Here is a 24889-nt window from a genome sequence, read left to right as displayed (position 1 = left end):
TGCACAAACGTTCTGCGCCATTATGTTCTGGACTGTATCTTTAATTTAGCGTAAAATGAGGGGGGTCATGTGACCTTTTCTGAAAAGCTCAGTGGTTTGATTGGTAGAGATGAAAAGGTCCCAGGTTATATTACTGGGAAGAAGGTGCAAGGTGTTCATGCTTGGAGATAATAGCAGCAGCCTATGTGCTAACATTGGATAGACTGTCAATGGCTGCAGCCTCTGTGCTAACACTGGATAGACTGTGTGGCTCCAAAGTCCCAGAAAAGTGCTGAGAATGCCAGGTTGTAAATATTTCTGCTTTAAGCTGGACATATACTTCCAAGATAAAAGAAAGTTGGGGTCTGAAGGATAGCTAATCAGCATTTTTATCTAGATATAAGGCCCATGTGATTCATATTGCCATGATGATCAGCTTTGAAATGAGAAGGGTACAGAGGAAACCATGTGATATTGATTACAGGCTTTCCTGTAATATCACTGAATATTACAGGCAATCTAGGCTGCTAGGCTCTGAGAGTGAAAGAAAGAGGTTAGAGACCAAAAGTCTCCGTGGTTCACCATACCATAATGCAGATGGAAGTTCATACTTAGACTAAAAAGATAAAATTCATGAGGAATTAAATTAAAACAAAGCTAGAAGATTTGCTGAGCATGCACTAGAGATAGGATCCCCAGTAATATTCTCACAATGAAGGACAGTTCCAGGATTATAAGTTACCAGTCTTAGAAAGGAAAAGAACATGGAAGGCCGGGTCTTGGCAGGCCTGGGAGGGGACAGTGTTGCTGTGGTGAGTATGTGTAGGAGTGAGAGAGTGACTGTGTGTGTGCGTGTCTGTGTGTGGGAGTAAAAAAGAGAGAAAGAGAGAGAGAGTGTGTGTGTGTGTATATATGTGTGTGCGTGCGTGCGTGAGACTGACTGTGAGTGTATGTGGGAGTGAGTCTGTGTGTGTGCATGTGTGGAAGTGAGAAACTGACTGTGTGTTTGTGGGAGTGAGAGATTGATTGCAAGTGTATGTGGGAATGCCAGATTGACTGTGTGTGTGGGACTGAGAAACTTTGTGGGTGTGGGTGTGGACGGAGGCACTATGTGTGGGAGGGAATGATTGAGCGAATGCGTGTGGTGGGGGGGGGGGGCGCGGGGGATGACTGTGCGTGGGAGTGACTAAGTGACTGAGTGTGTGTATGGGAGGGAGTGGCTGAGTGTCTCTATGGAGGGGAGTGTGAGAGATGGAGTCAGTTTGTTTGAGTGAGAGTGAGTCTACCTTATGCCCAGTCTCAGGTTTTTCACTCATTCTCGCCACACACGCCAACCCATACACTTGCACACACTCACACTTGCCCACCTATGTACACTGACCCTCTCATACTCTGGTCAATTTATTACTATTTTTAACTGAACAATTTATTGCTATGACTTTTCTGTGCTTTTGCTTAGCGACTATTTAGTTTCTTAAAACCAAAACATTTTTTGAAATTTAATTTATTGTTGTGTCAAACTTTATCTTTTTGAAATTTGCTCATCAACCCCTTGAGCAAGAAAATATGTAAATGTGGCTCTCCCAAGTGAAACCGTTGGACAAGCCTGCTTTAAGCTCGCTACCATATAGTGCATGTGCCTAGCAACCCTGAGTGCCCATTTATATAAAAAATTGGAAAACAATATTGAATGCATTACTGTGTTACTTCTGCGCCATTTCCTACTATTTTCTATGCCTCCATCTGTTTCACGTGAGCCCTTCAATATACATCATGCACAGAAGCAAAGGCTACCCAAGGTTAAAGGCTTCCAGCTGCCTTCAAACAAAAACAATTTTGGTCACCCAGGTTTCTGAAACAGGACTTGTGGGCTTTAGTCAGTTGAGGAAAAGGTCTAACCCTGTTGGAATTACTTGCAGAGGTGAGGTATCCTTTTGGAGGGGTAAGCTATCCCTTTGGATGAGGCAGGTCCCTTTGGATGAGGGAGGTCCCTTTGGTAGAGTTCAAGTACCTCTGCGGGATTGTTAAGAGTGGATATGGATGTATGTAAAACATGGATAAAGTCTGTAGACACACCAGGCTATCAAGTCATTTAAATCCCTTGCAGTCAGCAGTTGAAAAGAAAATATCAGTGCTTTCAATGGATATTAACATAACAGCCTGAGAGCTATCAATAGTACTATTTATGCTGGCAAGCTTCCACGTATGGCGATCATTGCAGACATGATGGCTGAAAGGCCCCCTTCACCACCATAACGGTTCTGTGACAGCCTATCATTATCAGAATAAGAAGGGCTGTAGTTTCACAGTTTGACAGCTCCAAGTAGTCATAAAGAGATTAGCTGTCTTTGATGTGAGGTTATGAATGCAAATGCTTGTTTTTAGTATTTCAAGGAAATGTTGGTTTTATAAGAGACTAAATACTTGAAGGGATCTAAATGTATTAAATGGGGCTTTATCAATGAGAGGATTTTTTACAATATAGTGGGCTGTATTAGGTATTTAGAACTTTATTTCATCTCAGGAGTTGACATGGAGGGTGTGAGGGAAAAGGATAAGGTCATGGGTTGGCATACATTGGCACTATGTTGGAATATGGACTAGAAAAGACCATGGGAATGATTGGAGGTATAGATTGGTACTAAATCGAGATCTGGGTTATAAAGCGCCATGGAGATGAATGGAAGTGGGGGCACAGGTTGGCATGGAGGGGCATGGGTGTGTGCAGTTGTCGCGAATTCAGCCAGGATCCCTGGTGCCAATTGCTATTTGGTGCCCAGAGTGGATCGCAAATGAGAGAAAAGAGCTGAGTTGCAAAATATCCTTCCTTTATAGTCTATATATAAAGCTATATTATACGAGTTGATAGAACTGGTATAATTGATATTATTTATGATTTGGATTCACACATGGAGGATGACTTCTTGAACTGTACCGAAGTATAAATGAGCTCCTGCAGGAAAAGGGAGCAAACTGAAAAATGTGGTCTAGTTAATAGTGCTCTCTCTCTGGCACTGTCATATCAGCAGTTGGAATTAAAATTCTAAGCAATTAAATTATTCAATTCATAACTATCAACTTCCTAAATTTCATAGGAACATAGGACTAGGAGTAGCCATTCAATCCATTGAACCTGGTCACTATTCGATAAGATCATGGTTAATCTGATTGTGGTCTCAACGCTATTTTCCTATGTGTGTGTCCTGCCCTTAACCCTTGATTCCCTTTGTCTATCACAAATCAGCTCGACATGAATCGGCACATCGTAATTTAGTAATCTTAGCTCTTCCATTGGAAAGCATGGGATTACTAATGAAAAGGTAATCCAGCATCAACAGCAAATCTAAAAGCCTTTGTTTAAAAGAGCCAAAAATACTCAAGTAACACTGCCTCCAGAAGATCATGAATAGAGATTAAAATGCTCTTTGGCCCATCACAGCTCATCTGTGCAGAAAGGAAAACCGACAGCCCTTCCAGTAAGGGCCATCTCTTCAATTACTGAGGTTATCACCTCAACAACTCTCCCTGGAATTGCTTTCCGCTCTCCAGTGAATGAAAGTGGGAATACTTGCTGATTTCCATTGACAGCTGTGAAATGTAAAAGTGAAATATGGAAAATGGACACCAAAAAAATGAGAAAAACAGTGAAGAAAGTAAATGAATGGTAGCGCACCCTTACAATTAGATTGGCATCCCTTCCACAAACTTTCATTCCCTCCACCACCAACACACAGTGGCAGCAGTGCGTACTATCTAGAAGATGCACTGCAGCGACTCATTAAACCTTCTGAACATACGACCACTGCCAGCTAGAAGGACAAGAGCAGCAGATACCTGGGAGCGCCATCACCTGGAAGTTACCTCCAAGCCACTCATCATCCAGATTTGGAAATATATCTTTGTTCCTTCACTGTTTCACTGTCACTGGGTCAAAATCCTGGAACTTCCTTCTTAACTGTGGGTCTACCTACACCACAAGTGCAGCAGCGGTTCAAGAAGGTAGTTCACCACCACCTTCTCGAGAGCAATTAGGGATAGGCAATAAATGCTGCCCTAGTCAGTGAAGCTCACATCCCATGAATGAATAAAAATAAATTTTGCTTGCTGTTTTTAATCAGAGTGTACATTTATCCCCTTACTAACCAAAAAAAGTATTTTCTGATATAAGTAATCACTATTTCTCATGATTTATGTACCTTTATCAGATCTCTTCTTAAACTTCTGTCTTACAATGAAGAGAGCCTCAATTAGAATCATTGAACATTACAGCACAACAGATCATTTGGTAACCTGTGTCAACTCTTTGAAAGAACTGTCCAGTTTAGTCCCACATCTCAGCATTTTTCCCAGAACTCTGCAATTTGCTTCTCTTTAGGTGCATGTCCACTTACCCACTCAAAGTTCCTAAGGAGTCTGATTCCATAATCCTTTCAGGTAGTGCATTCCAGATCTTAACAAATCCTATGTGTGAATATAAATTTCTACTAATTTCTCCTCTACTTCTTTTCCAATTATTTCATATCTATAATCTCTGGTCACCGGCAATCTTGTCAAGACAAAATAATTTCCCCGACTTGCTCTGTCAAAGTACCTCATAATTTTGAACAGCTTTATTGGGTCCCCCTTTACCTTCTCTGCTTAATGCAAAAAAATCCAGTTTCTCCATTCTTTCATAACTGGAGTCTTCATGTAAGCCTTTAATCATACTGGTAAATCTTGGTTATACCGTTTCCAAGTCCTTGACATCCTTCTTGACGTATGGTGCCCAGAATTGTACACAAAACTACAGCTGAAGGCTAAGCAAAAATAATGGTTTAGCATGACTTACTTAGTTTTGTATTTTATATCCTTATTTACACAGACAAATATCCTATATGTTTTCTTAACTGCCTGCCCTGCCACCTTCGGGGACTTGTGAATAGGCCCCTGGTCCTTCTGTCCTTACAATCCCCTCAAAATGGTGCCATAGTGGCACAGCGTCAGGGACCCAGGTTTGATTCCCAGCTTGGGTCACTGTCTGTGGAGTCTGCACATTCTCCCCACGTCTGCATGGGTTTCCTCTCATAGTCGGAAAGATGTGCTGGTTAGGTGCATAGGTCTTGATAAATTTTTCCTCAACGTATCCAAACAGGCGCCGGAGTGTGGTGACTAGGGGATTTTCACAGTAACTTCATTGCAGCGTTAATGTAAGCCTACTTGTGACACTAATAAATAAACTTAAACTTAAATTCAGAATTTACGAAAGCATATTTCTGATATTAAGATTAATCGTGTTTGACTGATGCCAGTGAACAGGCCCCCTGTGATAAAGCTCCTATCATGGAGATGCAGCGGATGTCCACAGTCCCTACATTCCTGGGCAATGATGACTTGTAGTGGGAACAATCCATAGATCCTCACAGTGCCTATGCAAATGTCTGACTCTTGACTGGCTGATGGCAGCTCGCTTGCTCTCAATGACCAGGGTCACATCATGGCAATGTAGCAGGGAAGGTTTTATCTCTCCACACCCTACGGCATCCTCATGAGCTGAACCCCTGAGGAGATAGAAGCAGTTGGGATGGGGTGCTAACTACACTTCAAAAGTGATGAGAGCTCACAGGGATAATGGCTGAACTCTGTGACGCCAGCCTAGTATTTTTTGGCAGACATTATAATTCCCATTGTGATACAGGCATGACTGATGTGTTCAGTCACAGTGAAAGAACACCATCGATAAGCTGGGAAGGTTGCACAAAGCACAGGTAGGAAGCTCTGGACTGAGAACCCTGCCTTTATCTTGTGCAGGAATCAATTTTTCATTTCAGACTGACAGAAACACAACTCACCATAACAAGAGCCGTAGAAAGGGTGAAATTAGTGCAGTTTAATTACAGAAGTGAATGTTACATATAAGTGATTAACACCCATGCCCACGCAATGCAAATATAACTTATTAACCTTCCTTACACTGCCGCTATGTCTTAGTACACCCCCAACATCCACTGTGGAGGTGATGGCAGGCTGCTGACTGCTATGTCCTGTTACCTGCAATGACCTTGGCAGGCATCCTCTGGAAGGCCTCTACTGCATACAGCAGGCACTTGAGGGAAACATCAGTAAATTTGGGTGCTAAATATTTCCTGGGTCTGGCAGCCATGACTTCCCAGTGGCTTCTGAAGCGTGCTAGCTGTGTGCAGGGATGGCCTTGAAATAGGATGCCCAAATAATTGAAACACTGAGGTGATGGTGGGATGGGCAAATCAGAGGTCACCCACCAGCGATACAGCATGGAACCCATGCCTGCAATTGTTTTTCTCTAAGCTCCTCAGAATACAACAGAAAAATCAACCATCAGTGGGCTCAAAGCTGCTTTCCCCACCCGACATTGGACTTTGCATATTTCTGAGATGATTCTGTCCCATGTGTTTCTGTTTTCCAAATAAATCTATCATGTGGTATGCTATCAAATAGCTTTGAAAGTCTGTATATGCAACATCGAGTGCACTATCATCATTAAACCTCCCTTTTACTAAATCAGTTCTTTTAGTTTTTTTTCATTAAAAAATCTGTGGGCCTTCACAGATATTATTGCACCTCTCAATGGCCCTGATATCCTTCCTTAAGAAAGCACCCAAAACTGAACACAAGATTCTAACTCTGGTTTAACCAACTATTTATACAATTTTATCATTCTCTCTTTGTTCCTTGCACACAACACCACTGATCTAGCTTTTTTAGAAACAGTTTTATCAGCAAGCCTTCCTGCTTTTAAAGATTTATATATCTTTGCTCCCCTAATTCTTTTCAAGATTTACAATTTAGAGCATGTCTCCTCCTTATTCTTTCTCCCCGAATATATCAACTCAAATTTCTCCATGCTAAATTTGCTTACATACCTCTTCTAACTTTTTCCATTGTTATTAATATCTAACCCATGATCCTCATTCAGCCTTGCAAATACATGATTCACTTGTAAGGTCGCTTGTTGACTTTGTTTACAACTGAGCCCAAAAGGTTTTCTTGGGATTGTGTGGATAAAAGTTTAGCATTTGAAAGGAATAAGATGCATGGTTATTTCGTTATTGTCTCACTGGCAAAGGTATATTTGGGGACCGTTATTGTGTTGAGCAGATGTCTTATACAATTTTAGAAACCGTTCCAATTATTTGAAGGAACTGTATGCATGGGCCCATTATACCATATGGGTATGTCAATGATTCTATCAACTTTTCAAACCATGTCTTCTGGAAAACAAATGCAGTGCTTTACCATCTTGCTGCTGGAAATTGCTGATGTGGTTAATTGCTCTGGGGAATAATGTATTACTCACTTATTGTGATTGATTCACATCATTGCTTGAAATGTCGCTGTTACCTGTAGCAACAGGAAATGATCCAGACGCAATAAGAACTCAAGGCGGTGGTGCTTTTGTCAACATGGTCCCTGTTATGGAAATTGGCTGGGGTTCAATTTTCATCAAATGGCTCAATGATTGTTCTCACTTCTCATTTGAAGGACAACCTCCAATTTGGCACAGTGGTTACGCTTCTCCCTACAGATCTGAAAAGGTTTTCTTTTTAAACTACAATGCTGAGCAGGAAAACAAGCATGAGCATTCTGCCTGCCTGAGAGGGGCAGAAACCAACAGAATTGGGATATGCACAGTATCCTGCCTGTGGGTCGACTGAGAGCCACAAGTGCCAACATTTTTCAGAGGCATAAGTGGTGGTGCTGGTAGGGCCCAATGCAATGGGTGAGGGATCCGGGGCGCCATTTTGTGGGCAGCAGCCAGTTAAGTGGCTGGGTCCAATTAAATATGGCATTCTGCCCCCACCATCAAAGGGCTTACTGGCTCACAGTTGGGTTTGGTGACCAATACTCTGATGAAGAGAAGCAGGGGTTGCTTAGAGGGCAGGCGTTGCCAATGCCTTGGGGCTGACCACTGCTGCTGGGAAGGGGGTCTGTCCTTCCCGCTTCAAAGAGTGCTCAGTTGCCAATTTTCCTGGTGTCTTTGTACTTCATTTTGCCAGCTTTCTCACTCGCACCTCATCCTCTAACGGCTCAAAAATCCCAGCCTCTCTTCTTGGCCATCTTCAGCCCCTGTACTCCTGTTTCCCACTCCATTTTAGAATCATGGCTCAAAATTTGTGTGTAAGGATGAATGCGGGTGAATCAGCAACTAACTTACTTCGAGCGCAGCAGTTCATCTACTTATTCAACTTGCAAATAACACAAACACAATGTAAAATTTCCAGAAGTGATTTATGGGCCTTTCACTTCCTTGTGCAGAGTGGATGAGGCAGAAAGGCAATTGGTATTGACCCTACCATAGAAAATTGTGCTATAAATTTTTGTTAGTTTCAATAAAAGCAAAGATACAGATAACAAAACATATTGTAAAAAAATAATTTGGAAATGCAATGTGCCATGAAATTTATTACAGGCAAACACAGCAGTGGTATTCAGAGCAGGTTGCTTTTAACCCATGGCACCCATACATACCTCATTAATATAACAGTTTTTCCAGTAGATTCAGCAAAATAGCTGATATATTTGATTATTTATAATATTTATTGTGGGATGTATAATCCATTTAACTTTTGTGCAGACAAGTTAATGAAGAAGGGCCCGATTTTACCATTGTGTCGCGCCCGTTTTTGGGCGCGGAAACATGGTAAAGTTGGGCATGAGGCCATTAATGTGATCTGCGCCCACGCAGAAGCCCACTTTACCAAGGCCCAAAAATGGCCGTGATCCGATCCGAAACAAGTGCAACGGCGATTTAAATGTATTTGCATATATTTAAATTGAATTAATGAACTGCCTGCCCAACTTTATCAGTATTTCCCCCTTTACCATCGCATTTGCGCATCCAGATTTGGCGCAAAACAGACATGCTCGGCAAAAGGTCTGTCAAAAAGAGGGGGGGGGGGGGGGCTAGGCGGGTCAGATCATTCTCTGGTGAGGTGGGGGTAGGAGAAGGGGGGAGGGAGGAGGAGGCGGGTCAGATGTATCTCTGGTGGATGGCGGGGGAGGGAGGACAGATCGTTCTCTGGTGGGGGGAGGGCAGAGGGAGGCCAGATTGTCATCTGCTGGAGGCGGGGGGGGGGGGGGGGGAGAGGGAGGCGGGTCAGATCATTCTCTGGTGAGGGGGTGGCGGGAGAAGGGAGGCCTGATCATTTTCTGGTTGGGGGGGGGGGGGGAGGGGGGGGATGGCAGATTGTTGTCTGGGTGGGGAGGGAGGGGGGCAGGGGGAGGGAGGCCAGATGGATCTGTGGTTGTGGGAGGGGGGTAGGTGGTCTGCTGCCACTCTGTAGGTGATCGGTGGGGGGAAAGGGGGGCAGAGGGTCGCGATTGGTCTGGGTAGCGGGGGGGGGGGCGGGGGGGGGGGGGGGATAAGGGAGAAAGTTATGTTGTAGGGGTGGGGGTGATGTTTGTGGGGACCATCGCTCCCAGGCCGCTTTATCCGCTTTCTGCAGCTCGGGAGCAATGTGACAGCGGCGCAATTTTCAATTTTTTTTTTCTAACTGTGCATGTGCAGTTCAGAGCTCTGATTGTTTCAGGCGCGCTAAGCCCCGCCCACAGCGCGATTCAGACCCGTGATTTTTTTTTCAGGCTGAGTGCATATGGGGGCACCTGAAAGCAGATTTCCAAGACGGATCTGAATTGCGCCCAGATTCAGCACTTCGAATGAAAATGGTAAAATCGGGCCCGAAATGTCACATAGAGGCTCATTACAACATTAAGTTCTCGATCTTAAATCTTTAGTCTGGCCTCGGTATTCTGGTCCCGACGACCACCAGGATCGTCTGGCCCTGCCACAAGTCAGTGGCCCTTTGGCTGGTTCGCTACATCCTCTGCAACAGGTACTGCCATGACGGAGCTGGACAATCCCAGTCTTTGTCTCTGCACATACAACACAACTATTGACACTCATTGTCTGTCATTTCAGGTTGTATAAAGCAAGTACATTTATTTATTTTAATCATTTAGGGGATGCAGCTATCTGCTGGCTAGGTCAGCATTCATTGCCCATCCCTAATTGCCCTTAAGAAGGTAGTGGCGAGCCACCCTCTTGAACCGCTGTGGTCCCTGTGATATAGGTACACCCACAGTGCTGTTAGGGAGGAGTTCCAGGATTTTGATCCAGCGACAATGAAAAAAATGGCGACATATTTGCAAGTCAGGACAGTGAGTGACTTGGAGGGGAACTTCCAGGTGGTGGCCTTCCCATGCGTCCGCCACCCTTGTCCTTTTAGATGGTAGCTGTCGTGGGTTTGCAAAGTGCTGCCTGAGGAGGCTGCTTGGTGAGTTCCTGTAGTATATTATCCAGTTAACAACTGAAGAGAAATAAACCAACATTACCACTACGATTAGTACAGGGAAAAGCCATTTCTTAAGGTCCTGGAGATCTTTCAATTATGTAAAAAAGTAAATGGTAGCACTCTGAAACATATTTCGGACCGACAGTTATTTTTAACATGTAAGTAATTATTTTGATCAGCTCCAATAGCGGTTTCAAAATTAGGACGATTTTCCAATTACTGATGTAAACTTAGACTCTCTTCATGGATACTGATGTTTCTTTGAATTTCTGATTTGTAAAAATAAGAGTAAGTGTACTTGAGGAAAGTGCAGCTGAGGAAAGCCATTCACCTCATCTATCGAGCTCATACTTCCAAAGAAACCTCCAATTAACCCATCACAGCACTGACAGAACTTTAAAAAAAGAAATATTAATCGCCTGACTCTATGAAGGGATGGCTGATTTGAGTGAGATGAGACTGCAATATCGATCACATCATTAAAGCAACACGAAAGTGCTGGGATAAGCACAGGATATGAAATGTACTTACCCTGCAGTCATTTGGGTTTGGGATTATCTCAGGGAATAAACTGTATTTGGATTCTATCAGTGCTGTGCTTGGACATTTACTGATTTATTTTGATGGAATGATATTTACACAGCTCCTGGGTAGGGCTTAATTTATTCACGTTAGTGGGATAAATGCACAATGATGGGACTATAAGAACATAGGATCTACAACCAAATGTCATTATTTTTATTTGTTTAGTTACAATACATATTCGTGTTAATGAATAAAAATGTTCCTATCCACTTAAAACTTAATTCCTTAGAAACACTCTGCTGGTTGAATGACAAACTCAAAAGAATTCATGCTATCACGTATATATTTTGAACAATCCAAGCAGCTGACACCATGTGCATATTTAACACAACAGATTCCTGGGCCATGAGCCATTGTCCAACTGTGTTCCAATATGTTATCAAGGTAGGTGACCTTTTAGAAATACCATCAACAATTCCAAATAGCTTGCTTTCTAGCAACATAGTTCTACAGTAGTCTCAGATTGTTAAAAAAAAAGATAGCTGATGAATTACAACAAAATTTGGAGTTTAACTTTGCGTCTGTAAACTAATGATTTTAGATTAATTGATGTGGAGAGTGGGAAATACAAATCTGACTGCACTCAACTGCAATAAAACCTACATTTGTAAGTTTTGTTAATGTATAAAGAAAAAAATGGCTTTTAACCGTTAGTTTTATAGATTATGAACATCATTAGTATTGCTATATATTGCTACAGTAGTCTACACAGTGTTTCCTCCAACCCTGTCAACATTCTTTTCATTATAAATTTCTACGTCTTTATTCAGGATGAAAACTGCTTATGTAAACATATCATACTTTCGTTCCATCTGTGTTATTGCTGTCACATCAGATTTCCATCTCCAAGTCTATAAAACAAAAATTACCAGGGAGAAACTGGACTCTTTGGCGTCTGTTTTCTCAGCTATGGTCCAAGGAGCTATGAAACTTCAGACAGGCAATGTTTTGAATGCCACTTTTGAAACGGGATTGTAGAAACACACCTAACAACTGCCAGTAGCACACAGAGCAGTCAGACCATGATGTCAATCAGCATGTAACAGTGCTGCCATTTTTAAGGTTAGTTGCTGGATTGCTGTTTGTGGGAGCCTCACCGAGAGCATATTCATTGCCGTGTTTCCTACTTTATAGCAGTGACTACACTTCACTGGCTGCAAAGTCATTTGAGACATCCAGTGGTCATGAAAAGCACTACATAAATGAAAGTATGTTTAGTTCTTCTGGCTTATGCTGTAATCCAAATATTTTGGGTGCTTTTCTTTACTTGTTTAAATAGTCTACAGGTTATGGTCTGGTTGCTGCTGAAACATTTTTATTGGTGACTTAGAGGCTTGGACACAGACTTGGTGGCCAAGAAGGCCTTCCTTTTGTCATCAAGCATAAGCCATGCAGAGGGGAGACAGCTGGTGGGACGGGGGGAGGAAGATGGGGAAAAGGGCGCTCAGCAAATCCACTTCTCATGATGGCCTGCACTGTATCCTCAATGAGGGTTAAAACATAGAGGTGTGCCTCTCTGCCTCGCTTTAATTTCTGTTGTCCCCAGTTGTGCAACAACTCTTGCAAGGAGGAGACAAATGTGACAATGAGTGTCATGCAATAATATGTTTGAGTTGTGTGTTTGTCGTGGTTGAGTAGTTGCCAGTACAAATAAAGCTTTGAGGCATTAGAGTGAGGTTTCCAACAGTGCTAACTGTGTGTGTGAGGTAAAGCACATAAATGCTAGGTATATGTTCTAATTAATAGAAAATATTGTTACTTGATGGAAGTATAGTGAATTGAGCAGTGGGTGAGGCTAGTAGTGCAGTTGGCAAGAAATGACATTTGACGACGGATTCCCAATGTTGACAATTCATCTGAGACCATTAAACTTCATCCTCCATTGCATCCAGGTCGTTAAGGCTTCTTGCATTGACCTCCACCACTACCTCTTCCCACTATCTTCTGAGTATGGAGGCTGCTTCCTAACTCCCCAGCATACAGGGTCACCTCTCCTTCTTTTCACCTCTTCTAATCAAGACATCGAGGTTTGAAAACTATGGTGCATGCTTACTATCATAGTCAGCCATTGTTGAATCTGCCACAGCACAGAGAGGCTGGATAGGCTGGGGTTGCTTTCCTTAGAGCAGAGAAGGCGGAGAGGGACCTGACTGAGGTGTACAAAATTATGAGGGACATAGGTAGGGCAGATAGGAAGGAATGTTTCCCCTCAGTGGGGGGGGTCAAAAGCCAGGAGACATAAATTTAAGATCAGGGCAGGAGATTTAGAGGGGAATTGAGGAAAAAACCTTTTCACCCAAAGGGTGGAGGCAAGCTGGAATTCACTGCCTGAAAGGGTGGTAGAAGCAGGCGTCCTCATCATTTAAGAAGCATTTAGATGAGCATTTGAAATGCCATAGCATACAAGGCTACAGACCAAGTGCTGGAAAATGGGATTAGAATAAATAGGTGCTTAATGGCCAGCACAGACACAATGGGTCAAAGGGATTCTTTCTGTGCTGTAAAACTCTATGACAATATTCATCACCACAAGCAGCTACAGTGCACCGTGCTTTAAGAGATGCAGGCTATAACCACAACAGCTTGTATTCATATAGCGCCTTTGACTTAATAAAGTATTTCAAGATGCTCCACAGTGGTGTTTTAAATCAAAAATATGACACCAAGCCACCTAAGGAGATATTAGGCCTGATAACCAAAAGGTTGGTCAAGACAGGGATTTTAAGGTGCATCTTAAAAGAGGAAAGTGAGGTAAAGAGGCAGAGAGACTTGGGGAGGAAATTCAACAGCTTACGGCTATAGACATCTGAATGGCTGGCCGCCAATGGGGGAGGGATTTAAATCAATGATGCTCAAGGGTCCAAAATTAGAGGAGTGCAGATATCTGGGACAATTATGCAGCTGGAGGAGATTACAGAGATAGCGAAGAGCAAAGGTAAGGAGGGATTTGAAAACAAGGATGAGGCGCTTAAATTCAAGACAATGCTTGACAGGGAACCAATGTAGGCCAGTGAGTACAGTGTTGATAGGTGAATGAAACTTGGTGCACATTAGGATACTGACAGCAGAATTTTGGATGACCTTGGGTTTTACAGTGGGTACAATGTGGGAGGTCAGCCAGTAGTGCTTTAGGATAGTCATGGCTGGAGGGAACAAATGATGTGGAGATGCCGTAATGTCCTCACATGAGGACAGCCTCAACCAGGATATTGGGTTCATGTCACACTATTTGTAATCCCCACAGCCTGCCTGGACCTGCAGAGTCTCACTGGCTGAATGTCTGGAGACAATACACATCTCTTTAGCCTGTCTTGATGCTCTCTCCACTCACATTGTTTGTATCTTAAAGACTTGATTAGCTGTAAGTATTCGCATTCCAACCACTATTCATGTAAATTGAGTTTGTGTCTTTATATGCCCTGTTTGTGAACAGAATTCCCACTCACCTGAAGAAGGGGCTTGGGGCTCCGAAAGCTTGTGTGGCTTTTGCTACCAAATAAACCTGTTGGACTTTAACCTGGTGTTGTTAAACTTCTTACTGGAGGGAACAAAGACATACATGGTGGTTTTGCAGCAGAAGAGCTGAGGCACAGGCAGCATCGGACAATGTTATGGATGTGAAAATAGGGGCTGGCTATGCAGATGAAAGCTCAACTTGGACTCAAATATGATACCAGACTAACTTTAAGTAGTGCTAAACACTCATGACATTGAGCCACCTGCTGACGTGTGTAGGGGAACACGAAGAGGTCATGGAAATGAGAAAGACAGTGCACAGTATTCTAAAATATCACTCGAATGCCTTTAAATTGCCCAATATGCCATTTCAAACTGAAGCAACACCTTTGTATATTTATATCCAACTTCCCATCAATCAACTCCATGGAGCTCAAGTTAATACCAAAAGAATAGTTGTACATCTATGACTAATACCTTCTGTGCAAGATATTTTTAAGATGGTCATATCAACACAAAAAGCTAACTCCACAGTCAGGTTGGTTTTGTTGTAAATTAAATGCTTCCAGAATGTTTTGCAGAGATAGAAAAGAACGGCCCGTACTAAACCTGGAAATGCTACACGTTTTTATGATATGGTGTTGAGCCACTTGAACGGAGCAGAATATTTAATCTGAGAGCTGTCAACTAGCAACAGTGATTGCTGCTATTAACAGAACCAGACCTGGCTTTGGAACAAAACTTTGTCTGACCTTATTGACACATCTCAGCAATTTTGGCTCCCATCAGATATGAAAATAGTTGTTGGATGATTACTAATTAAACAAATTCCTTTGGTCCTTTAGCCATAGTTACCACTTTCAAGACAATAAACTTATATATTTTATATTTAAGCAAAAGAAGCATCCATTCGGCATACAACAAGATCCTTCAAACAACAATGACCAATGAATCACTTGTTTGGTGGTCGAGGGAGGGATGTGGGCAAAGAGACCAGAAAAGATCATGAACAATGATACTAGATCTTGAGTGTCCACCTTAATCACCAGACCTGGCTTTGATTTAACATCTCATTTGAAGAATGGCACCTCTGAAAGTACACCACTTTTGCTCCATAGCTTCAGCTAGATTACATGTTCAAATAATGGAATGGGCTTTCCCTCCTTCAATCTCAAAGGAAAAAGTATTCCAAAATCAACCAAATTAAAATGGGTCACAATTTTTGATAAGCATCGCATGACATTCCAGTACAGATAAGTAAAACAAACGTTCAAGTGTCACACTATTTTTGATTACTTTGCAAAGGAATGATTAAAGCCATTTTGGAAAATTTAGGATCCCAAAAAACTTGTGTGATGTGAACAATCGGGTTCCTTCTTCTAAAAAAGTGTTAGGCAAACCTTTTGACTGGAAAATTTGGTTTTGTAGAGTCTTTAGTCTTGCCACCAGTGGGGCTGTTTTGGTTCCTAAATGGTATCCTTGCATTGTGTGCAGTATTCTGATGATGCTTGTGCTTGATGCCTTTTTGGGGAGGCTTGTATCGTGGGTGTTAGGATTGTGTGCCACAAATAAGCAAATGGTGATAGCATTTAGCCTGTAATGCTGATTTAACTCCAGCATTGACATTTTTGACCTCATTGCTCCAGCGATGACCTCTCTTAAACTTGTCGGGATAACTATACATTCAGCCGCAGGAACGTGCTGCTGAATAGGACCATCAGTGCTATTTCCCAGGTTAGCTGATTAATTTCTACTGGTTTTGAGCTTATACAAGTGTTTGTGGTTTCCAGAGTTGGTTAAAGTTGGTGAAGTTGATCGAGAGTGGTGCTGCATGTGGAGACATCTTTGGTTTGATTTCAAAGCTTCTGGTCAGACTACTTGCTTCTCGTCACGGCTGCAATAGTTACACTAAACTCCTTGGTCTGAAGCACAAGAGGGAGATGAAGCAGAGACAGCACTAAAAAGGACTAACTGTTCACACAGGGAGAAGGAGAAGAGGGAGGAGAACTCTTAGTAAGAGGCCTTAACCGCTCAGGGTTTTCCAAGAGCACTTTTCTTAAACCAAAATCATTGACGATCTCACAGCTTGGGAAAGACAAAACTGCTAGTGGTTGTGAAGGTACCGTGGCTCTAAATTTGCTTGCATGGGATTCTTCTCGGCTGTTGCAGGCAATATCTCTAATAATCTCCCAGTCCGTTGTCCACTGCTGTGTAAGGGAAGGGGCTGGTGCTCTTTATGCCTGGAGAGAGAAGTTCATTGTCTGCTCTCTGATTAGCAAGTGGAGAAAACTTGTGCCTTTGTCAGGGTAACCAGCTTCCGTGTCACAAGCTGCACACACAGCTTGGTGAGTGTCAGATCTAAATGCAGAAATGGACTGCAACCATAAAGTGTTCTATTCACTTAATGTATAGCTGGAATGCGTCCATAATCAGCACTTCTTGCAGGCTGAGTATATGCTATCCTAACAGCAGTCAAAAGGCATTTATTCTGTTCCAGCCTGGCATTTCCTCAGTATCAATGTTACAACATCAGCTGTTGGGCGACAAAGTCTGTCCACCTAACACCTGGCTCACAACCATGCGGCACAGCCCAACCACACGTGGCTAGTGGAAGTATAATGAAAGCTGTACTGTCATGTGAAGCTTTATGGGGAATATTGGATGAGGATAAATTTCAGGCACGGAGGTCTCTATTTATGATTACCCTGTGCTGGGTCTTTCTCGAGGCAAGCAGCATGCAGACCTTACGTTGCCACCTCTTTTCAAAGATTTCCACTTATAGCCAAGTGTGGAACATGCTGTTGACAGGCTGCATGCTCAATAGGGAGCACATTATAATGAATGGCTAGCACGTTTCAACTAGACAGCATGTTTGAAAGGCAGCCTGCTTATTGTACTGAAGTTGCTGCATAGTTTCTGCAGAAGACTTGGAAAGAGACTGATATGTGGCAAAGGGAGTATTGGACAAGGGAGGCTCACAGGTTTTGAACACTGGAGATATTAGGAGGTGCAAAAGAGGAAAATACATTTCTGCAGGTAGCTTGGAACTCCTAAAAGCAAACCCCAAGAATAGAATGGGACCTGGTGGCCTGGATGGTCAACTCCAAATGGCTGGCCCTGAGGATTGGGCAGCAGAGCTAGAAGTTCAATTACCTCACATGGATGGTCAAGATCAGTGTTGCGTGACGTAACAGCCACCACACTACCACTTTCTCACAATACACCACACATTATCACTCACCAATCAGCAATCTCTAGAACCTTAACATTTAACTACCCGACATCACCACCTGTCCCCTGTCAGTCAAGTCCTGTTGTCTCCTGCAAGAAGAAGTGTGGTGTAAGGCATTTGAGTGATGTGACCGTCATAGTGAAATAGCTGACAGTGTGTATGAGCTGATAGCAATACCGCAAGCCTCATATTCACATCTAAGTGTGTAGGAAATGGTACGTATAAGTCATGCATGATAGAGGTTTTGATAGATGAGTGAAGGGCTGGTGAATGGAACACTGTGTGAGGATAGTTGTTGATATGTAAGGATATAACATTTGAAGATGCAGTCAGTCACTTTGGTCAGTCATGTGAGGTTATGGATCTTCTTTCCGCACTGCATCTGAGTACTGAGCTTGACTACTTTCATTGATTGTGAAAGTTATCTCTTCACATTGCCTGCTCAATGTCCATCTGGAGGGTCTCTTGGTGGGAATACAATGGGTGGAATTCTCCAGCCCTTCCCGCTGGCAGGATTTTATGGTTGCACTGAAGTCCACCTCCACTGTGGGTTCCCTGATGGCAGTACGGGTGAGGAATGTTAATTAACATCGACTTTGGCAGAAGCAGAAGATCCCACTAGTAGCCAAAGGCGAGTTGCCTCCACCATAGAAAAACCCACCATGTTGGGGGCAGTTGGAGAATTCCACCCAACCTCTCTCCTTCTGTTCATCTCCTGTGCCAAAACCACCAACATGCATCAGACAACCTTGGGGCGCCTTCTCTGCCCTGCTGGATCTTTTTCATTTTTATTCCTGCTCGTTGACTCCTCTATAAGCAGTTTTAGCACTTACTGAAGACAGAATGCACTTTTCCTTGAAGGAGTGCAGGCTAACTAGAAGTGGTTCTTGCCTCATGCAAATTCGCAGCTCTTGCCAGGATGTGCAGCCACTCAGCGGAACACACACTCAGCGGAACATTTATGGCTGAGTAGAATAGTACCAACATTATAATAAGCAGACAGCACAAATTTTGCATTGCTTCTTGCAACACCACAAATGGGCTTTTTTCACTTTTTCCCTAGGGCGAAAATAGAACTTAATGTGACAGTTTTCTCCTTGTAAAGACATCGTGCAAAAGTAACACTGCAATGTGGTTCATTATTTCTATCATCACTTTGTGTGTTGGCAAATTAACAAGAAAAGCTAAAGTTTTCCATATGATTTTCACTCGGGGATATTTCCCCTTCAAGGTAGGAAGGAACCTTCTACTCAAAAGTTTAACAATAATAGTTGCAATCAAGCATCTCCCCGAAATGCGGCATTCACTTCCTTCACATCCTTGTAATCATTAGATTCAATGGCTACTCTTGCTCTGAATGCTAATTCAGCCAGATAAACTTCCTTCAAACTGCATCGAAGAAATCAAATTGATCACTTTTGTAAAGAATCAGTCCAGCTCTCCTGAAACTAGACATCACGAGTGTTTACTTATTTTTCTTTTGCCTTTTCCATGTAATAAGATTTTGAATTTTTTTTTTTGATTTGCTACCACAACTTCAAAAAAGAATATGCTTGAACAACTGTTATTTTAAATTCATTCATAGGATGTGGAGTTTGTTGGTGAGGTCAGCATTTATTGGTCATCCTGAATTGTCACTGAGAAGATGGTGGTGAGCCACCTTCTTTAGTACAGCTGAGAGGCTTAGTAGGCCACATCGCAAACAGCCAAGGCTCAACCACATTGCTGTGGACCGCTACCCATATAAAGGCCAGACTGGCTAAGAAAGATAAATATTCTTTCCGAAGTATTAATGAACTATATATGTTTTTATATCAATCTGGTAGTTTCCATTGTAATTATAACAGATATAAGCTTTTCTTGATTCCAGATGTATTTAGTTAATTGAATTTAAATTCCCCAACTGCTAAGTGGGATTTAAATTCATGCTTCCAGACCTTTAGTTCAGGCCTACTGAATTACTAATCTATTGCACCACTTTTCCACACCAGCAACATAGTGGTATATAGGCCCCCAAATAATAATGTTGAGGTAGGGAGGGCTATAAACAAGCAGATAAGGGATGCGTGTAAAAACGGAACGGCAATAATCATGGGGGACTTCAACATGCACATTGACTGGCAGACTCAAGTCGCTAAGGATGGAATGGAGGAAGAGTTCTTAGAATGCTGTCGGGATAGTTTCCTTGAACAGCATGTTACGGAACCGACGAGGGAACGAGCTATTTTGGATCTGGTATTGTGTAACGAGGTAGGTAGAATTAAGGATCTTATTGTGAAGGACCCTCTTGGGTCTAGTGACCACAATATGGTCGAATTTCTGATTCAGATGGAAGAGGAGAAAGTTTGGTCCCAAACCAGTGTCCTCTGTTTGAACAGAGGGAAATATGATAGGATGAGGGATGAATTGGCTAAGGTAGACTGGGAGAGCAGGCTGGCAGGTAGGATAGCTGAGGAACAGTGGAGGATTTTTAAGGAGATCCTTTTCAGTTCTCAGCAAAAATATATTCCAGCAAAAAACAAGGATTGTAAGAAAAGGGAGAACCAGCCGTGGATAACGAAGGAAATAAAGGAGAGTATTAAAATAAAAACAGCTGCGTACAGAGTGGCCAAAAATAGTGGAGAAACAAGTGATTGGGAAAAATTTAAGAAACAACAAAGAGAGACTAAGAAAGCGATAAAGAAAGGAAGGATAGACTATGAAGCTAGGCTAGCAATTAATATAAAAAATGATAGTAAAAGTTTTTATAAATATATAAAAAGGAATAGAGTGGCTAGAGTGAATGTTGGACCCTTGGAGGACGAGAGGGGGGAGTTAATAGTGGGAAATGAGGATATGGCTGAGTCTTTAAATAAGTTTTTTGTGTCGGTCTTCACGGTGGAGGACACAAATAGTTTGCCAAATATTAACGATAGAGGGTTGGCAGCAGGAGAAATACTTAATACGATTAATGTTACCAGAGAGGCAGTGCTGGGTAGACTAATGGGACTGAAGGTGGACAAGTCCCCGGGTCCGGATGGAATGCATCCCAGGGTATTGAAAGAAATGTCAGAGGTAATAGTGGATGCGTTAGTGATTATTTATCAAAACTCGTTGCATTCTGGGGTAGTGCCGGTTGATTGGAAAACGGCTAATGTTACGCCGCTGTTTAAAAAAGGAAGGAGACAAAAGGCGGGTAACTATAGGCCGGTCAGCTTAACGTCTGTAGTAGGGAAAATGCTGGAATCCATTATTAAAGAGGAGATAGCAGGGCATCTGGATCGAAATGGTTCGATCAATCAGACGCAGCATGGATTCATGAGGGGAAAGTCGTGCTTGACTAACATGTTGGATTTTTATGAAGATGTGACTAGGGCGGTTGATGGAGGAGAACCGGTGGATGCGGTGTTTTTGGATTTCCAAAAGGCGTTTGATAAGGTGCCCCATAAAAGGCTGCTGAAGAAGATTAGGGCACACGGAGTTGGGGGTAGTGTGTTAAAGTGGATTGGGGACTGGCTATCCGACAGGAAGCAAAGAGTCGGAATAAATGGGTGTTTTTCCGGTTGGAGGAAGGTAACTAGTGGCGTGCCGCAGGGATCGGTACTCGGGCCGCAACTATTTACCATTTATATAGATGATCTGGAGGAGGGGACGGAGTGTAGGGTAACGAAGTTTGCAGACGACACAAAGATAAGTGGAAAAGTGAATCGTGTGGAGGACGGAGAAGATCTGCAGAGAGATTTGGACAGGCTGAGTGAGTGGGCGAGGATATGGCAAATGGAGTATAACGTTGAGAAATGCGAGGTTATACACTTTGGAGGAAATAATAACAAATGGGATTACTATCTCAATGGAAACAAATTAAAACATGCTACCGTGCAAAGGGACCTGGGGGTCCTTGTGCATGAGACGCAAAAGCCCAGTCTGCAGGTACAACAGGTGATCAAGAAGGCAAATGGGATGTTGGCCTATATTGCGAAGGGGATAGAATATAAAAGCAGGGATGTCTTGATGCACCTGTACAGGGCATTGGTGAGGCCGCAGCTGGAATACTGTGTGCAGTATTGGTCCCCTTATATGAGGAAGGATATATTGGCATTGGAGGGAGTGCAGAGAAGGTTCACCAGGTTGATACCGGAGATGAGGGGTTTGGATTATGAGGAGAGGCTGAGGAGATTGGTTTGTACTCGTTGGAGTTTAGAAGGATGAGGGGGGATCTTATGGAGACTTATAAGATAATGCGGGGGCTGGATAGGGTGGAGGCGGAGAGATTCTTTCCACTTAGTAAGGAAGTTAAAACTAGAGGACACAGCCTCAAAATAAAGGGGGGTCGGTTTAAGACAGAGTTGAGGAGGAACTTCTTCTCCCAGAGGGTGGTGAATCTCTGGAATTCTCTGCCCACTGAGGTGGTGGAGGCTACCTCGCTGAATATGTTTAAAGCGCGGATGGATGGATTCCTGATCGGTAAGGGAATTAAGGGTTATGGGGATCAGGCGGGTAAGTGGTACTGATCCACGTCAGATCAGCCATGATCTTATTGAATGGCGGGGCAGGCTCGAGGGGCTAGATGGCCTACTCCTGCTCCTATTTCTTATGTTCTTATGTTCTTATAAAACAAACTAAGTAAATTGTTTATCGAATCAAAGAAATACTACCACAAATTTTTACAAATTCATGTCCCTCAGTTGAAGCCTTTCTTGAGTATTAGCTGTTAGTAGACAAGCTTGTAGCATTCATCAAACCCGCTTCTTACAACAAACACAGAATCTTGGTGTATGTATCAGTGATGTTTTCCTTTTTGACAATAAAACTGCAAGCTTGAAAATTCAATTTTCAAGAGTTATTTGGCAGTGACAATATATACAATGTGTGATGAGCAATCAGATATCTATTGGAACTACTTTACCTGACTGGAATGAGTGGCACCTCAACTAGCGTATTGAAATATAATCATGAAGCCACTTCCTTAAACCTATGGAATAATTCTCCAGTCACTAATAAAAAGAACGGACATTGCATAGCCAAAGTAACTAAAGACAATTTGCATTTATATTGCGCCATTAATGCAGAAGAAGATTGTGAGGAAGAGGGATGCTGGGCAAATTAAGATGGTGCAAACAAAAAACTTGATTGAATGGATGATGTTTTTGCAGGGAGGTCTTAAAGGAGAATAGAGAGCTCAGGGTAGGGGTAGAATAGTTTAGGAAGGGAACCACAGATCCCTGGGCTTAACTAGTGGAAAGGAAATCAAACATTGCTGCCAAAAGTATGATGGAGGGAAGGAAACATGTATAAAAGGCTGCAGACCAAGGAAGAGAGAGCTCAGCGGTATGGTGGGGGCGCAGGGAAGGGGTGTTGGCACTAGGTGGTTAAATAAATAATTACAGAAAGCTAACGCTTAATTTAAATGCAATTTTAAATGCAAACATATGGGTAGACCAGGAGCCAATGTGGGCCTTGAGGACAGGAGTGATACGTGACCAATGCTTGATGCAAAGGAGGATATGGCTGCAGAGTTGAGCTCAAGTTTATAATGGATGGGAAGCAAGGACAGCATAGGAATAATCATACCTGAAGATCACAAAAAACATGAATGAGTGCTTCAGAATCATATGTTACAGTTTGCAATGAAATGGATAGGAGATCAGAAATTCAGACTGGGATTGAATATGATACCACGCTTGAGATAATGTGGTTCCTAATCCAAAGACTGACCCACAGCTTCCTAACCCTCAGATCACAATCAGTGGGTAATGACTCTTCCACGATCATTCTCAACACTGGTGCCCCCCACAAGGCTGTGTCCTCAGCCCCTTACTATACTCCTTATACTCTTATGACTGTGTGACCAAATTCTACTCCAACTACATTTTTAAGTTTTCATAGAATCATAGAAACCCTACAGTGCAGAAGGAGGCCATTCGGCCCATCGAGTCTGCACCGACCACTATCCCACCCAGGCCCTATCCCCACATATTTTACCTGCTAATCCCTCTAACCTACACATCCCAGGACTCTAAGGGGCAATTTTTTAACCTGGCCAATCAACCTAACCCGCACATCTTTGGACTGTGGGAGGAAACCGGAGCACCCGGAGGAAACCCACGCAGACACGAGGAGAATGTGCAAACTCCACACAGACAGTGACCCGAGCCGGGAATCGAACCCAGGACCCTGGAGCTGTGAAGCAGCAGTGCTAACCACTGTGCTACCGTGCCGCCCACTCTGATGACATCACCGTAGTGGGTCGGATCCCAAACTATGACAAGACAGCGTACAGAAAAGAGATAGAGAATCTGGTAAAATGGTGCGATGGCAATAATCTCTCCCTCAATGTCAAAAAAATAAAGGAGACAGTCATCGACTTCAAGAAACATAGTGGAGGACATGCCCCTGTCTACTTAGACAGTGATGAAGTGGAAAAGGTCGAGAGCTTTAATTTATATGTGCTTAGATCACCAAAAATCTGTCTTTATCCCTCCACTCTGATGCTACAGTTAAAAAAGCCCACCAACGCCTCTACTTTCTCAGGAGGCTAAGGAAATTCGGCATGTTCACTACAAGTCTCACCAATTTTTACAGATGCACCATAGAAAGCATCCTTTCTGGATGCTTGGTATGGCTCCTGCTCTGACCAAGACCACAAGAAACTACAAAGGGTTGTGAACATAGCCCAGTCCATCATGCAATGCAGCTTCCCATTCATTGACTCCATCCAGACTTCCCACTGCCTCAGAAAAGCAGCCAGCATAATCAAGGGCCCCATGCAACCCGGGTATACTCTTTTCCACCTTCTTCCATCAGAAAAAAGATACAAAAGTCTGAGAATGTGTACCAACCGACTCAAGAACAACTTCTTCCCTGCTGCCATAAGACTTTTGAATGAACATACTATATATCAGGGTGAAGTGGAAGATCAACTTATCTATAACTGGAACACTATATTCTGCACCCTTTCCTTCTTCCCTACTCTATGAACAGTTTGTTTTGTCTGTATAGCACGCATGAAACAATACTTTTCACTGTATCCCATACATGTAACAATAATAAATCAAATCAAATTCAATCTGCAACAGTGAATAGTGTTTTGGGAGGGATACAGAGTTGGTAATGTTGATAGTGTTTAAAGACTGATTTCAACACTTGGCTGGAGGGAATTATAGCTCACCAATCCTAGATATTGGATAACCAGTCTGATAGTACAGAAGTGAAGGATAAGGTGAGGTGATGGAGAGAAAGATCAGTGTATCATGTCATCAATATACAAGTGGAGGCTGGCCTCATGTCTGTGGATGATGTCATCATAGATAGCATGTGACAGGGGGAGGAAAGGGGGCTAATGATAAATATT

General features: G+C 42.8%; 1 protein-coding gene across 2 annotated transcripts in view; it reads right to left on the bottom strand.

The window, feature by feature from the left end:
* Positions 1-24889, bottom strand: part of ush1c (Usher syndrome 1C) — a 227822-nt gene that overhangs the window by 64692 nt on the left and 138241 nt on the right. Inside the window, exon 21 of one of the 2 annotated variants that reach the window (XM_078220626.1) lies at positions 9686-9867. The exons of the other annotated variant lie outside the window; for it this stretch is intronic. Coding sequence (XP_078076752.1) covers positions 9787-9867 — 81 coding nt within the window. The 3' untranslated portion in view covers positions 9686-9786. Of the gene's footprint in view, positions 1-9685; positions 9868-24889 lie in introns of those variants that run through there. 2 annotated transcript variants of the gene reach the window in all.

Source organism: Mustelus asterias, chromosome 9 (genome assembly GCF_964213995.1).
Source record: "Mustelus asterias chromosome 9, sMusAst1.hap1.1, whole genome shotgun sequence".
Taxonomy (NCBI): Eukaryota; Metazoa; Chordata; class Chondrichthyes; order Carcharhiniformes; family Triakidae; genus Mustelus; species Mustelus asterias.
This window is presented reverse-complemented; position numbering and strand designations above follow the sequence as displayed.